This window comes from Acipenser ruthenus, chromosome 4 (genome assembly GCF_902713425.1).
Source record: "Acipenser ruthenus chromosome 4, fAciRut3.2 maternal haplotype, whole genome shotgun sequence".
Lineage (NCBI taxonomy): Eukaryota > Metazoa > Chordata > Actinopteri > Acipenseriformes > Acipenseridae > Acipenser > Acipenser ruthenus.
Window position 1 is genome coordinate 28,798,307 of NC_081192.1, and position 17,241 is coordinate 28,815,547.

The following is a 17,241-nucleotide window of genomic DNA, read 5'->3' on the forward strand; positions in this document are numbered from 1 at the left end:
TTTTGCTTCTCACAATCAGGTAGGTAAGGTAGGTATAACTAACCTCTCCAGTTGTAAAAAAGCTCTCACTTCGAGTTTTTCTACTAAATCCCCTGTAATTTATTGCTGGAAGTCGGCTTGCCACTTCCCCAGAATCAGAAACTCTGGGGACTGAGATAAAATGCGGAGCTCACTTCCTCTTTTGCATCAAACTCACGAAGGTGACCAATGCGAAATTGCAGGTTGGTGGTCGTTGTCTCTTTCAGGGAACGCGATTTCCGACTCCGTCACCACCAGTTTTGTGATACAAAGCCCATCTCTTCACTGTTACAATTTATATCCGTTGCAGCCTGTGTTTCTCTCTCTGCATGCCAAATCAGTCTGTAGCAGTTAATTAACAGATACAGACAATAAATCTACCCGCTACCAAACCACACCCCAGTCTTGACTGCTCATGAATATGAGTGGCAATTTCTTTACATTTTATCTTTATCTTTAATTATATCTTTGTTGTATTTTACTGTATTTTGCTTTATATTTTACAGTTTGTGTTTTTTTGTGTGGTTTTCTTGCGTTTTTTTGCGGTAAATAGTGAGACCCCTGTGCAGTTACACAGCGCTTCTTCCAGTTTCACCCGACGAAAATGCAGCCAAAACAAAGCGAAGAGACAAGCTACGGTAATGTAACAGTTAATCATTAAACAGTTTTAGATACTGTGATGTCTTTTTTTTAAATCTGTGGTCTTTAGTTGTTTTTGTGCATTATCATTTGCAAGTGAACTGTGACATTAGGGCCTTATCAAGCACTATATTCTGCAATTTTGAACACTGACTTTGGATACTGTTATTTTAATTCTGGAAACTGCGTTGCAAATGACATTATGTTGTATGCAGTTCTGTGCATGGGTAACATTTTGATTTCATTTTGCTGTTGGGTCGTTAACTGGGAATTTTACATACTGCTACAATACGTATCAGATTTAAAAGTATCTACTGTATTACAATCCACATGTCGTCTCTTTTGGCAAATGATATTTTCATTATCATACCGTTCTGAATTAAAATACTTCTGTTGAAAATATAGTACTGTACCAACAAAACCAATACAGTACATGTAAATGGAAGCCTACTTATTTTAAAACACAGTCTTTCCAGATATGTATTTTTGATACCGTATCTTTTTTGTGTTCCCTGCAAAACGGACAAGGGTTGGAATGGGCCAGAATGAAAATAGGGTTGGATATGTGAGTGCTGACTCTATTTGTTTTGTTTCTTTGGCCACTAGGGGGCAAGACAATAACTCAAGCCAAGTTAGTGCTTTATTTTTTTGTCAATAGATTTGTAATTTAGAGTAAGTCCATATTTCTGTAAATCCAGATTTCCTTGTGGTCTAAAGGTGCTACTGGATGTTCAGATTGCAGCCTCCACTAGAGGTGTATCCCACTTCTAATAAGCATAGTTTTTTGTTTTTTGTTTTTTTTTTCACCAAAGGTTAGATCTTTATAGAACAGGCATAATTAGGGGGGTAATTAGTGGGGCAGCAGTGTGGAGTAGTGGTTAGGGCTCTGGACTCTTTACCAGAGGGTCGTGGGTTCAATCCCTGGTGGGGACATTGCTGCTGTACCCTTGAGCAAGGTACTTTACCTAGATTGCTCCAGTAAAAACCCAACTGTATAAATGGGTAATTGTATGTCAAAATAATGTGGTATTGTAAGTCGCCCTGGATAAGGGCGTCTGCTAAGAAATAAATAATAATAATAATAATAATATAAATTGAATAACACTTGCTAGCCAGTTTGGGAGTCTTGGGAGCTGATAACATGAAATGATTGTGCTTTGCTTTATAACTTATTCAAAATTGAATAAAATATGTGCTTGTTGTTAATGCTTTTCGTAGTACTGGTCTATCAATCAATCAATCAATCAATCAATATTCATTTTATATAGTGTCTTTCATAGTGGACCACCATCACAAACCGCTTTACAAGATAGTGAGAAACAATGCATAATACATTAATTACAGTGAAATACAGGGAATAGTACATTAAATACAAACAGAAGAAAACAATGCAAATACATTAAATACAGGCATAATACATTAAATACAAGGCTAGGATGTGAATTCTAATCATTGTGGATGCGTGTGTCATAGAGAAGCATTCGAATAAGATGGAGTGAAAAACCTGGAGTATAAACACCCTTAAGAGCATTTTACTGTGCTAGCTGGGCTGTGCCAGTGTTGGCATGATGGATGGTCAAAGATTCAGGGTCTCCCATGGAGGAATACTGGTTTATGAGTATTTAATGTGCTAGTTGTTTTGTTATTTACCACCTTAATAACAAAACAACAGTTACACAAAAACACTATGGAAAGAGGTCCATGCATGAGGGTAGATCATTAAAGACCCCTTAGAGTGTTTCACGATGTAATCAGTAAGGTTCAGTTCACAGACTATTCTGCTGATGTCAGATTGAACACATTTTTTCTTGTTTTTTTCAGTAAACATTTAGCAACATATAGAATTACAAAACACATTTGGTTAATTTACACTGTTTAATGCGTGAGCCACAGAAGCATCACTCAACAAGTGCACGAATATCTTCACATGAAAACATTACTGTACAATTGGCACAGACTAGTCCCTATCCACAAAACTTTAACTAATGGTTTATAAAAGACTGTTCTTATGGATTGTTAAGTTTTATATTAATGAAACTGTCCAAGGCTGGTCACTTTAACGAGGGTCTAGGGTATCATGAATATCAAACTGTATTAAATATGTTTAAGTTGCATACAAACTGATTGTCTTGTTTTTTATTTGTACTTTTCTGTTTATTTATTGGGCTAAAAAGAAAATGTAAAAAATAAAAACTGTTTCTTATTTTTACTCAACCTTGTATATTTTCTAAAATTTGATAACGAAATCAGATAAAACATAACTAGTCTACAAGGGAAATGGATAGTCTATGGCAGAAATCAAGTGCAGTCAAAATTATATATTAATTTGTTAAATGCAAACACACTGAAGCTGTGTTATTTGCAGTCTTAACTCTTGTTTTTCCTTCTATTCAGTCAGGTATTTAGTTTTAGTAAACTAAACCTATTTATTTCTTTATTTGTAGTTTGGTTTTGACTTCTCACCCTTGCCTTGAACTCCTTGTAAGTCATGGTTGAGCATGACTGTCCACCATCACATATCAAGTCATTACTCTCAACATGCAGGCAATAAAGATATGTAGCAATGTTCTGTCTCAGTGTCTTCAGTTTAAGTTGCTTTTAGCTTTATCACATTCTATATCAATCAGTGTTTTAGTAAAGATACATTTGTATAATTAATGGGTTTAATTAAAAAGTATAAACTTTTTAATTAAACCCAGTATCCAGTCCTCATTTGACTGCCTTAAGTTATGTGCTGTCTTTAGTCCACAGTGGTTTTATAATTAAAAGTTGTATTTGAAACTGAAGGTGCAGCCAGGATACAACAAATCTGCTCCTAAAATTACAAAAACAACAAGGCTATAATAAGACAATACAGAGGGCCAATTCTGATAGACAGTAAAAAAAAATGCTCAAGACCGCGTGGGTGGCGTCATGTAATATCTCCCATTTTATGATTTTAACATAGCAAGCGTTGGGCTCTGCCCTGATTTGGTTAGTGTTGGCCAATCAGTGGAAAGTGGGAGCCATAAAAAAGGGTTAGCAAGTCAGGAGAAAACGACCTACCACGTGATAATTATTCAATAATAATAATACTACGACTACTAATAATAATAATAATAATAATACAAAAAAACATGATTTTCATTCCAGTAAACAACCCACCACGGGAACTTTTATTAGAAATTGCAGAAAAGGCATTTGTATAGAATGTGACTAATAATAATGTGATTTCATAATCTTTATTATGGCTTTGAAAAATATAGATTTGTATGACACCATTTATTTTTATTTTTATAAATAAGTACACCTCATACTTCACAAATACTGAATTGTTAGTGTTAAGCGTTTTAATTTTGTTAATGCAGTATTTAAATGTCTGATATTTTGGAATGTCTGTGCCAACACCAATTTGATTATAAATAAAATTAATAATTTTGAAATTAATTAATACACATGTATGATAATTAAAAAAAAAAAAAATTTAATTTGCTTTTAGTACTAAGGGCATGAAATGATAACTAGAGTTTCATTGGCTTACTTCAATAGGTGCCAGTTTCATTCTGCATATTCATAATTTTATTGAATTAAAACATATCTCTAATAAACAGCCTATAATAAGCATGCCTACTGAACAATACATGTTAGGTATGAAACATGGTCAAATTCTCAATTACTAACACTGAGCCCCTTCAAAATGGTTTCTATTTATTTATTTGATTTTTTAAATACTTTATCTACCAATGTCCCTTTCTCTTAAAGCAAGGCCAACTCGTTTTTTGAAGAAATTCTAACATAAACAATACCGTCCACAGATTCTGGATCCAGGAGTGGGTGACAGCACATAAATCATGATAAATGCTATAATCCCAAGCCTATAAGCAAGCCCTTGTACTATATTTATCTGTACCTAACAGCAACATTACCAGAAAGCCACTAGGGGGAGCATGTGAATCATAATGTTAATCCTACCAGTAAAAAGATTAATTCATTTTCATATCTCACTTTCCTGATGGTTTGATTTATTTTGAATATTGCCATGTACATAAAACCTCACAACATAAATATATAATGTATTTATATGTACATTTATCTGTGTTAAATATTGTTGCTGCATGTATTCTTTTACACAACATTCACAGTGGAAATACTGATTTAGAAAGTGGTACAAAATGGATGCTGTACTATACATCTGTGAAGGTCATGTGTGTTATGTACTATTTATAAAAGAGTATAACTTTATTTTCATCATATTGACAAACAACAATTTGTAGGTGACACTTGGTTGTAGCTGTGATGTAAGAAGCAGGGCAAAATATGGTACCAAAATCTTTTTATAGGTCAAAGTCTTATTGCATCTGTTTGCACCCATCTAGTGCAAACAAACTTTGTTTTCCACCCATTTAACTTGTTATATGAAATGCAGACATTCTACTGCTTTGGATCTGTATACGTTTAAAAGGTTTAAGAAGTTTGAACTCCATCTTCGAAGGCTCAATATAGCTTTGCCATCAGCTAACTGTATTATTACTTCACACTGCACCCAAGTAAACCAGTCTGTATAATAACCTAATGAGCAGAACACATCTGATGCTGATGTTCGTCTGTATCCAATGGTGCATATCTCCACGGTCAGTTAAGCAAGCAACCATGTGATTATAGGCATCATACAATGTGTTACAAGAAAGAAAAAGAGCTGTCTTTTGAATATACAGAAATATATATAATTTTTTTGTATTATCTTGCATTCAAAAAGGGGTATCCATTTCACTTTCTTTGACCACAACTGGTACCTTCCCATAGCTGTTTATATACCATCGCATCCACTTTCGTTGGATCTCAGTCTGTACCTGAAGAAATAAAGAGGTGTTCAGATTTTGGGTTAGGCATTAACCCAGCATTACAGTAGACACAGCCATTAACTACATTTGCTATATTTTGAAAAGTACAGAGCAAGTATAGTGGGCATAATGTAGCGTACATACATATTGTAAATACAGTACAGATAATTAAGCGCCATTTGTGTACAAAGGTTACGATAAAGTACCATCCCAGAGTGCATCTTTTTAGGGTGTTTATTCTGTAAAAATACTGTAAGTCTCTAATGATGGATCAATTAATTTGATCCGCTGGATATTAATAGCAGTTGAACTTCATCCACTTTGGAAGCATAAATTATGGTGCATTACTGTATTAAATAATAAATGATTATTAGTGCATTACTGTATTACATAATACATAATCTGATATATTCATTTATTAGGCTTCCAAGCTGGCTTGGTAAGCCTATTGTTATTGTAAAGGTTTTTTTCTTTCTTTCTTTCTTTCTTTCTTTCTTTCTTTTATTGTCGTTTGCATCAACCAAGATGGCAGCCTGAAGCAATTTTTGGAAAAACCTTTCAAAATCTTCTTGGGAACCGGTGAACCGATTGACCTGACACTTCCCATATGTCATCAGCAACCAAACCTGCTTCAACTTTGCTTTAAAGTTGCTGTGATAAATTTTACTATCAAAATGGCTGCCACCAAACATGTGCCCAAACTGTTTCTGTTTGCAAACAGTTTAACCAGCTAACTCTTAACTTGGTAGGCGTCATCCTGGGGACAATGAAATTCATATATGGCAAAATGGTGTTCTTTTATAAATCAAGATGGCGGCCAGACCTACGTTTCGTTCTTAAATTTAAAACCGCTTCAGTTGAACACAGTTCACTTAACTCCAAAGTTGACAAGCATCACCCCTGTGTCAATACAATTGACTTCTTCAAAAATGGTGTTTGTGCGTAAACCAATATGGCCACCTGACACATTTCTTTTAGAACTTTTCAAAATCTTCGGTCAAATGTAAAACTAGCTTATAACTCCTAACAGAGTGCATAAAGGTTAATGGTTACAATAGAACACAGATAGGAACCCATATATGCTCTATCCAAAAATCACCTTGCCTGTGACCTTTTACCTCCCTAAGGTCAAATGTAAAACAAGCTTATTACTCTTTGCAGTGCACATAGGGTTATGGTTACTATACAACACGTTTAGGAACCATATATATGCTCTATTCAAAAATGACTTTGATCGTGATCTTTGACCTCTCCTTAAGATTAAATGTAAATTAGCTTATAACTCCTTACAGTGTGTAGATAGGGTCATGGTTACTATGTTGTTTAAAGTTATAAAACATCGAGAGATAATTAACTAATGCAGTATTTTGAATTGAAACTGCTCCATAAAACTGATCTGTTGCTGACACTTGTGCTGCAATGCTACAGCTTGCCAAAATTTCCAACTGGTACTGAGCTTGAAGCCATAAAAAAGACATAAAAACAGTTCTAGTTTATTTTTATGCTTATATATGATCAACCTGAAGCTATGGTATTTTGTTAAAATCAATATACACTACATCTAAAAAGTTTGTAAGTAACAAATAGTTTACAGAACAACTAGGAGGTGGGAATTTTATTGCTCATGTCATACACAGTCATTCCTTATTTTTAGTAAGTGGGTCATATCTAGGCTTGCTACTTTTCGATATTAATTGGTAAAGCTCATTAAACGAATTCCCAAAAAATAGTTTGAGTGAAATAAATGTATATACGATAAATGTCGGTAAAACCATTCGCTGTTTTTTATTTTCTTACCAAAAATAATAATTTAGAAATCATCTCTAGTTTGTGTAATTTTTATACTTGCTGTCTGTCCCGTCTCCGTTTAGGATTTTTGTTTAGGATCTTTATCTTTACAAGGTATAGCTCTGCTGTGACCAAATGTTATTTCAATTACAATGTTGGTTTCGCTACAATAGATGTTTATCAATGGCATAAAAAGTCTTTTTTTAAGCATAAAGGTCGATTTCACACATTCTCTGCTTGAATTGAAAAATAAAGATTGAAAAAAACGGTAAATTCTTTCTAAAATAAACTCTGATATTAATCGTCGATTTGGCAAAAGAATAAAAATCGAATAGTAGCAAGCCTAGTCATATCTATGGGCTGATTATCATATTTTAACTGGCTTTTTTAAAGAGGATTTTTATCTATTCAGGGATGCCAAGATATTTAGGGCCTCGTGCACTAAACAGCGGTAACCAGTTTACCACACAGTAAGCCCGTTACTGCTCGCTTTGTGCACCTGCTATATTCACTAACCAGCAGCAAATGACTTTGCACACAAAATGAATCGCGTGGAAAAAGATACCACGTGCGAGTCACTTGCAAACAATTAATAATGGTAATTCATGGAAATGTATTCAAATTCTCTCCCCTAATACCGCGATGGAGGGACTTGATATAAATACCATATTTACTTAAAGGTGCTAACTTTCCCAAGTGTCTCAGCGCGTGTTAAGTTTACCGCTTATTGAAACCAGACGGTGTCTGTCTAAATCACAATATAAATAGAGCAGGCCAGAAGTAGTGCTGTGTGATAAACGCTTATATCTGCTTTCAGGTACTGTATTTAATTTTTTCCAGGATAAACGAGTGCCCGTGTTCCACAGAACACAACAAATAAAATGTCAAAAATTATTATTATTATTATTATTATTATTATTATTATTATTATTATTATTATTATTATTATTATTTATTTCTTAGGCTACATAGGATGTATTTCATTGGTTTTGTGGATTAAGGGCAATATTTTAACATACACTGCTTTGTGTTATGATCACGTCTTCCTGTGCAGACCTGATGTAAAACCACCACCTCATAAACACTCAAATGTACACCACAAAAATCTATATTAAAATCAAAATAACTTTAAAACTGCAAATCCAAACAAATTCTAGCCACCATAGAAAATTAAGTCAGCAGAGACCGCTACCTCGGCTCCAAATACTATTACAGCTTTTTCTCCAGATCTGCCTCAAAATTACATATAATTTGCATTGTACACAGGGTAAATTTAACTTTTTGACCACCCTTTTATCTTTTAACAATGCTAAACCTACTGAAATACTGAAAGAAAGTGTTGATGTTCCAAGGGATAGAGATAATAATGATTACAAATCGGACTTTAACATCAAGAAACCTTAACTATAGCGGCACAATATAAAGTTGTAATTGTTAACACGACCCACTATGTGCAGTGTTCATTTCATATTAAACACCTGGGTAGATAGTATGACAGTAGTCTTACTAAATGTCTTCTTTTTTTTGAAGATAGTCAATATTTTCTATTTCGTTAACAATTTGCAATTTCTCTGACTTGTCTGAAACATACTCTGAAAGACCAAATTCACAAAATGTTAATTTTTTAAAGCTCTTTTTTCATTAAGCATTGAGAGGGGGTTAGAAGTAAATTCTCACTTTCCAAAGGAGTGTTTAACCAAAGAGAGTGTTTAAAAACATTCCTTCAAACAGTCCTTAAAGTGTTGTGTGAATAGGGTCCATTATTTGTACAATAATTATAAATATTCAATAGCACTTACTTCTTGATTGAGAAAGCAGTAGAGGACAGCAACTATGAGACCCTAGAAAACAGAAACAATGAAAACTCTTTACTTACATAGATAAGCTGAATAATTTTTTGTATTATTTCACAAAAAGACTTTGGACTTGTATTTGTTGCTCAACACTAGATGGCGATATTGTCACAATTTCCACAACTTTTAGCAAACCAAAACAATATGTTCTCTTCCCATAATACACTATGACATACTTATTTTTTTTCTAGGAAGGGCGTGATAAATAGTGGTATAACCATTCATAATGTCATATAGTAAGGAGAACTCGAAAAATTAATATATATTGTTATATACAGTGCCTTGCATAAGTATTCACCCCCCTTGGACTTTTCATTACATTTTGTATTGTTACAACTTGGAATTAAAATGGATTTAATTAGGATTTTTTGTCACTGATCTACACAAAATAGTCCATAATGTTGAAGTGGGGGAAAAAATCTACATATTTTTCAAAATTATTTACAAATAAAAAACTGAAAAGTCTTGATTGCATAAGTATTCACCTCCTTTGCTGTGACACCCCTAAATAAGCTCTGGTGCAACCAATTGCCTTCAGAAGTCACATAATTAGTTGAATGGAGTCCACCTGTGTGCAATTAAAGTGTCACATGATCTTAGATTAAATACACCTGTTTCTGGAAGGCCCCAGAGTTTGTTAGAGAGCATATCTAAACAAACAGCATCAAGAAGACCAAGGAGCTACCAAAACAAGTCCGGGATAAAGTTCTGGTGAAGCACCAATCAGGGTTGGGTAATAAAAAAATATCCCAAACTTTGAACATTCCCCGGAGCACCGTTAAATCCATTATTAAAAAATGGAAAGAATATGGCACAACCACGACTCTGCCTAGAGAAGGCCGTCCACCAAAACTCAGTGACCAGATAAGGAGGGCATTAGTCAGAGAAGCAACCAAGAGGCCAATGGTAACTCTGAAGGAGCTGGAGAGATCCACAGCTGAGATGGGAGAAACCGTCCATGGGACAACTATAACCCGGACGCTCCACAAAGCTGGGCTTTATGGAAGAGTGGCGAGAAGAAAGCCATTGCTGAAAAAAAACCATATCATATCCTGTTTAGATTTTGCCAAAAGGCATGTGGGAGACACAGCAAACATGTGGAAAAAGCTTCTCTGGTCTGATGAGACCAAAATTGAACTTTTTGGCCTTAGCGCAAAACGCTATGTGTGGCGCAAAGCCAACACTGCTCATCAACCTGAGAACACCATCCCCACGGTGAAGCATGGTGGTGGCAGCATCATGTTATGGGGATGCTTTTCATCGGCAGTGACTAGGAAACTGGTCAGGATTGAGGGCAAGATGGATGGAGCCAAATACAGGGAGATTCTAGAGGAAAACCTGTTTCAGTCTGCAAGAGACCTGGGACTGGGGCGGAGGTTCACCTTCCAGCAGGACAGTTTAATTAACTTTTGTGGCACAATAAAAAATATTTTGCACCTTCAAAGTGTTAAGTATGTTGTGTAAATCAAATGGTAAAAATCCCAATTAAATCCATTTTAATTCCAGGTTGTAACACTACAAAATGTGGAAAAGTCCAAGGGGGGTGAATACTTATGCAAGGCACTGTATCTTGTGTATAGATATTGCAAATCTGAAGGGCACAGTATCTGTATTAGTTGGTGAAGCCCTGGACATGCAATAATTGTTTGCTCTGATTTATGGTTTTTATTGGCACAGCTAAATATAAAAAAGCCACTGCTTTGGATTGTTAATCATCTGTATTCTAATTTATTTTCTAGCAAAAAAAATGTACCATATATACAGTTTTTTGGCATATAAGCTTTGCATGCAGTATCTTTATTACAAAAATTGGATTTCCTGGAATACATAAACAAAATGCCCCAGAAATTCACAAATTGTTTACCAAACAGTCTGTCTGTTTCAATGTATAGTATATTACACTCACACAAAGGCACCAGATGGTAGAGGGAAATACTAACTAAAAACTGGAAAGTTGGGATATGGCATGAATATGAATGATCCTGTTACTGTAAATTTACATAAGCTTGAGAGTCTCACTCCTGACTGTATAAGCATTAGTTTTTAGGTACTAGTTAATTGGAATAAAAACATGTTATTTACACAACACAAAAAAAATCATTCCCTAATTGATGCTTGTCTATGCAATTATTGAATACCAATGAATGACAATCTGACAGTGAGAATTAATATGTAACCTATTGTGATCATAAGGAATATATCTCTCAGTGTGCACAGCGGTACAGTTAACAAATCAGTTGCATTTGCAAATTTTGAGGAATTGTATAGCCCTACTGTGAAGTCTTCTTTTGAAAAGTATATGCAACTCTGCTCTCCCATGTTCACTCTGGGAAAATTAACCAAACTTTCTTGTGCCAAGTTTTCCTCTAGGTAGCCAGAGATAAACAGGGAAATAATCAAGGTATCCTCCAATGGTTCCAATCACTTCACAGTTAGCAGCCAACAATAGGAAGCACAGACCACATGTGTGAAGAAACAGTGACAGCAGGTCATTCAGGAGTGATTACTCCAGACCAGCATCTCTGTATTTGGCTCCATCTACCAACGTTGAAATTCATGGATCCCTAACAGGTAATGCATTGCAGACACCCTTCTACCCAGAGTTCTGCTGTTTCTGGCATTATATAATCACGTTACCCAGTAGCAACAGGATATTGCCAATCCTCATACTGCTAGTGAGACACAGGGGCCCTTATTTGATTGATCTAAATAGCGGCATTATGTTAACACCATCATTAATGCTTCAGTGCAGTTAATATCCTAGTCAAATGTTCTAGTCTCCTCCATTGTTTTGGTTTAATGCCACTGCAGACGTTAAGGTGTTAAAGCCACCCTTTGATTACTTAGTGGAGTTATCACCATCACTGGGCAGTGTTATCATTCACAATTGGTATCAAATAATCTAACTGTGATGTTAACACATCTCCATCGATATAAAATGCAACAATAAAATAGTACTGTTCAGCCTTGCTGCACAAATATAATTGAATCTGCAGTGCGTGATTTCTTTGTTTTGTTTTTTGATTGGAAACAAACAGTAGATGACACATACGGGTGTACAGTGTAGTCTAAATTAATTTTAGAATATAAATGAATAAAAAGCTGCTTCATTGTCAGGTTTATAAACTAAAAAAAATGAGTGTACTTGCATAATTACCTGAAATGATCCCAGGCAGAGTTCTATGTACAGCCTCACCCCTATATTTATATAATCTGGGAGAAAGTTAAACACTATGTAGTGGGTGCCGAACAATGGAATGAGAAGCAGAGTTGACTTCATTAAACGCCTGTTGGACAAAACAAAAAAGGGGTAAATGTTTTAAATGGATTTATTTAAACAAAAAAATGTCAAAAGTCTTTTTTGTTAATAAAAATAAGTTTGGCACTTGAGGAACATTGTATTCATGTTACTTGAAGTTCCTACTGCATTAAAATTGTGTGTGGGGCGGGGGGGGGGGGGGGGCAGTTTGCCCCAATTGTGTCTTCTTTAACTTGTTTACATTACATCTTTACAAGGCAAACCCAAAATGTTTTTGGAGAGATATCACTCCTTAGAAACAAACAAACAAATAAAAAAATATATAATAAAAATAATAATTCCACAAAAACAATTTGACTGGAGATGAAAAAAACTGGGATAGCTGTAGAAATACCCTAGATTTCCCATAAAGTTTGGTCCTGTAAAGGTAGTCAAGCTAGTTTTCCTCCATCCTTTACTCTAACTTGGCCAATTCACTTTGATAACATAAGACTTTAAATTAATTGACCAAGATAAAATACATTTGAAACTATTGGCTCTTTCACAAAACTAGAAGGTGCAAAGGTTTTATAGTCTTATAAATATGGGCAATGTGGCTGCAATTGGTCAAATATGGCCACTGGTTTGATGCAGTCCATCTACTGACAAATATAAATCCTGGTTCAGAGAGAAAAAACAATCTTTGTTAGTCCCATGGTAACCATCCCAGAGCATTACTGCTTCCAGTCCACTTTTCTACATTGTAAAAAGCATGTCAAAAAGGTTAAACCAAGCAATTAAATGAATTTGACACCATGTATGCTTAATACACAATGAACACATGACCTTTCCTTACCTGTACTGAGATGAGTTGTTGAACTGAATTAACCGGGGATCCAGCTTCTGAATTAAAATCCGTATGATGTTTATAAAAAGTATAAAATTTACCTGTTAAAAAGGTCATATGTTTAAGGAATTTACAGTGGATACTATTGAAAACTAATACATCATTGTTTTAAAATGAGTACTGCAGTGTGAAATGTACAGGAATGGTAGAGGTGTAAAGTGGACTAAAGTGATGTTACAACTTCCATGTACAGGCTACAATGTGGAATGAATGAGCTGTGGCTTCAAACATACAACTTTATACCAGGGGTCACAAATGGAGATTAGATAAAGGGGCATTCAGAACAGAAAATAGGAGGCACTTTTTTACACAGAGAATTGTGAGGGTCTGGAACCAACTCCCCAGTAATGATGTTGAAGCTGAAACCCTGGGATCCTTCAAGAAGTTGCTTGATGAGATTCTGGGATCAATAAGCTACTAACAACCAAACGAGCAAGATGGGCTGAATGGCCTCCTCTCGTTTGTAAACTTTCTTATGTCCTTATGTTCTTATACCAAAGTTCAGCACTCTACATCAGCTGGATAAAGGAAGTGTGGAATAGCATGTGCTTTTAAGTAGTCTAAAGTTGTTTCATATTCATTCACAAAAAAAAAAAAAATGCCATCTATGTAGCCGAGACATGTTGTTGTTTTGGCCGGTGCTGCTAAATTGTTTCTTGTAACTTGATGAACTTGTTTGTATTGGTTGTGCTCATTTGAATTTATGTGTTTTTTTATATTTTGTATTATTATATGCCACCTTCTTGACCAGGTCTCTCTTAAAAAAAAACAGATTGTAATCCCAACAGGACTTTCCTGGTTAAATAAAGGTTAAACAAATAAAAATAATAATACAAATAAAAATATGCACAGTACAAAGTGTCTAGTAATTTATTTGTAATTTTAAGCTACGTTTTAAAGCTTTTAAAGCTTATTGTGGCTCATTAGTGTAAGATTATAAAACCCTATTTTTTAAATGTATAGTTTAAATATAGATTTAATAATAATGATCTTTTATACAGAAGAATCTGCCATATCCAATTTAATTGGTTCCGGGGGTCCACTGTAAATGTAAAAATACCGTATCTCGGAGAGAATCGTTATATTACATTGTAGCTGCTTTAATGTCTGGGCATTATACATATACAGGTACATCAGTGCGTCTAAAACTGCATTAGTGCATGTATATTATTATACAAAGTAAATCAGTGAAACTTATTACATAGAAAAATCACTTTAATAAAGTAGTTGACCATTTACATGACAGCATTCCAAAACCAGTTCTTACCGTGCATTCTCAGTCTTTGCCAAAGTAATCAGATCGTTTTTTAATTAATTATTATTATTATTTTTTTTAACTGTGCGTGTTAACCTAAGACAGAAATAACAAGAAAACACACAAACGTAAACTGGCTTTGGAGGTTGGCAAAAAAAAATGTAGTTTCAGCTTTTTAACGATACAGTAATTGTATTAATCACTTGTTTTCTTTTATTTAACATGGTTAAACTGGGCAGTTACATGAAATGAATTCCCAAACGCACCATTTTTTCTTTTTATCTGCAACTGAATCCATTGTGTCCTGCTAAGAGCTGAATTCACTATTTTAGACCCATAATAAAATGTGCATTGATCAGTTTCCATAAGTACCATTCAGTTAGTAATAGCATGTGCAAATGACACCTGCCACAGGTTAATCGCTTAATAGAGGGTATTGTATCTTACAGGATTGGATATGACAGGTTCTACTGTAATTCTCAAATTCTGGCCACATGATGCAAAACTACACATATATTTGCGACTACAGCTCCTCCTATAAACATGCAATGGTAAGGAAAAAACACATTATTGGCTCATTAATATCTTTGTTTGACATTGTCTTCAAAAGTTATGGGCATAAAACGTAAATGTAACAAAATAAACACAAATCATAGCCTAAATAAGTTTAAAAAGTACAAGTTTTAGGGTAGACTATTACTCTGTGTTGTTACAGAGCATTTATCAGTCCAGTGACAACAGCTTCTTGGTTTTATTCAATCCACTTAAATGGGTTTCAAGAGGCAATAGTTGTTTATCGGTTACAGTTTGTGAATAATTGTTTGAAATATCTGATTAAGCAATTAAAAGAAAATGGTATGTGTCACACTTACCCCAATAGATACAACAATAGGCCCCTTTATTATCCACCAGAATGGAGAATTCTCAGTTATATCCCAGCATCTGTAAACAATATGAAACAATATTCAGGGCTGAAGGATTAATGTTAAAGCTCACTAGAACTGCAATCATAATATATCATGACTGTCTTACGTGACAAACCCCTCCTATTAGATTGAAAATTAGAATGGTTTGTTTGCACCTGCCTGTGAAGAGACATTACTGACTTCTGTTTAACAAAACCTTGTTTTTTTTACACAATTTAATTTTCTGTAAAGTGGGTAGGTTTTCACTGCTTTGTCCTCTGAGTCTGAATTACATTTTCTAAATTGTAGGTGACTTGATGTATGTCCATTTTCAAACCCAATTTGTTGTTAGTGTTAGGACTGTCTGTATCATGCTACAAGCATTATTAGCAAGCGAGATTTCACCCAGACTACTTTTATTTATCAAACCGTGAACACTTGGCAAGTGTTCAATGTGTGAGTATTACACGCAAAATAACCTCCCAAATCACTGTAAACCCTAAGAATATGTTCAAGTACCTTTCATAATGGTTTATGAGTTGATTTGTAGCTTTATAAAATATACACCATTAAAGTGTGCAGTTTGGAGTAGTGGTTAGGGCTCTGGACTCTTGACCGGAGGGTTGTGGGTTCAATCCCAGGTGGGGGACACTGCTGCTGTACCCTTGAGCAAGGTACTTTACCTAGATTGCTCCAGTAAAAACCCAACTGTATACATGGGTAATTGTATGTAAAAATAATGTGATATCTTGTAACAATTGTAAGTCGTCCTGGATAAGGTCGTCTGCTAATAAATAAATAAATAAATAAATAAATAATAATAATAATAATAATAATAATAATAATAATAATAATAATAATAATAAAGTAATGTGAAGAAAATGGACAAACAATTGAAGACAGTGGTGGTATTGCACTTACTCTGTGTCTTCAAAATATACCCTGGACATAATCCAAACAATGATAAAAATGGTTGGAACTCCTAGAAAAAAAGTATGAGTATTTAAAACTTAAAAATAATAGCATTTCTAGGTTTGTAACTAGCTTTTTTAGTTTCTCCTTTTTGAACACGTAGGAGTAAAATGCTTTGAAAACAACACCCAATACTCTTTAGGTCTCAATTTGAATATACTGGTCCTCTACTTTTATCATTAAACCCCTCACTTGCCTTCCTCCCTTCATCCAAAGATTCATGTAAATAACACATTATAGATGACAGTGTTAATGCCATTGTATTGTTTGTTTGTTTGTTTGTTTAGCAGTATAATCACATTTGAAATACACTGTGTCTGCTCATCCTAGAGACGGAGTCATCAGCAATACTGGATACACATGCATATGCTTCATCCATGAGCTTCCTACATTTACACTACTGCAGTTACTATTTTTGTTTTTAAAACCATGCATTTAGTGAACTACTGTATAATGACACAAAACAGTACTATACTATATAAAATAATTATGAAATAACTTGCAAATGCTTAATGAAGGAACTCTTAATATTGTATGTATCACAAATTGATCCAAAAAAGAGATAATAAAGTAGTGAAAGAGAGCTTCCTAAAGCAAAATACCACACTGTTTGAAAAATAAGATCTAACAGGATCACTTACCCCAGCCCAATATAACAAACCACCAGAAGTAATTTCTTCCGGGATGAATGAATGAAAACAAAAGTGAGTTGAGGTACAGGGCTTCCACCAACAGCCAGAAGAAATTAGTCATTACACAGTAATGACAGAAAACAACTGCTGCCTTGCACCCAGCCTAAGTATAGATACATACAATGTATTAATTGGCAATATTTAAACAAATGTT

At 34.5% G+C, this 17,241-nt stretch overlaps 1 protein-coding gene across 1 annotated transcript in view; it reads right to left on the bottom strand.

Moving 5' to 3' along the window:
- Window positions 1-4,042: 4,042 nt before the first annotated feature.
- ghrhrl (growth hormone releasing hormone receptor, like) overlaps window positions 4,043-17,241 on the bottom strand; it is a 40,079-nt gene continuing 26,880 nt past the window's right edge. The window contains exons 7-13 of the mRNA XM_033999461.2: window positions 17,037-17,190; window positions 16,345-16,405; window positions 15,391-15,460; window positions 13,213-13,304; window positions 12,276-12,405; window positions 9,065-9,106; window positions 4,043-5,486 (exon numbers count right to left, since the gene is read on the bottom strand). Coding sequence (XP_033855352.1) covers window positions 5,385-5,486; window positions 9,065-9,106; window positions 12,276-12,405; window positions 13,213-13,304; window positions 15,391-15,460; window positions 16,345-16,405; window positions 17,037-17,190 — 651 coding nt within the window. The 3' untranslated portion in view covers window positions 4,043-5,384. The remainder of the gene's footprint in view (window positions 5,487-9,064; window positions 9,107-12,275; window positions 12,406-13,212; window positions 13,305-15,390; window positions 15,461-16,344; window positions 16,406-17,036; window positions 17,191-17,241) is intronic.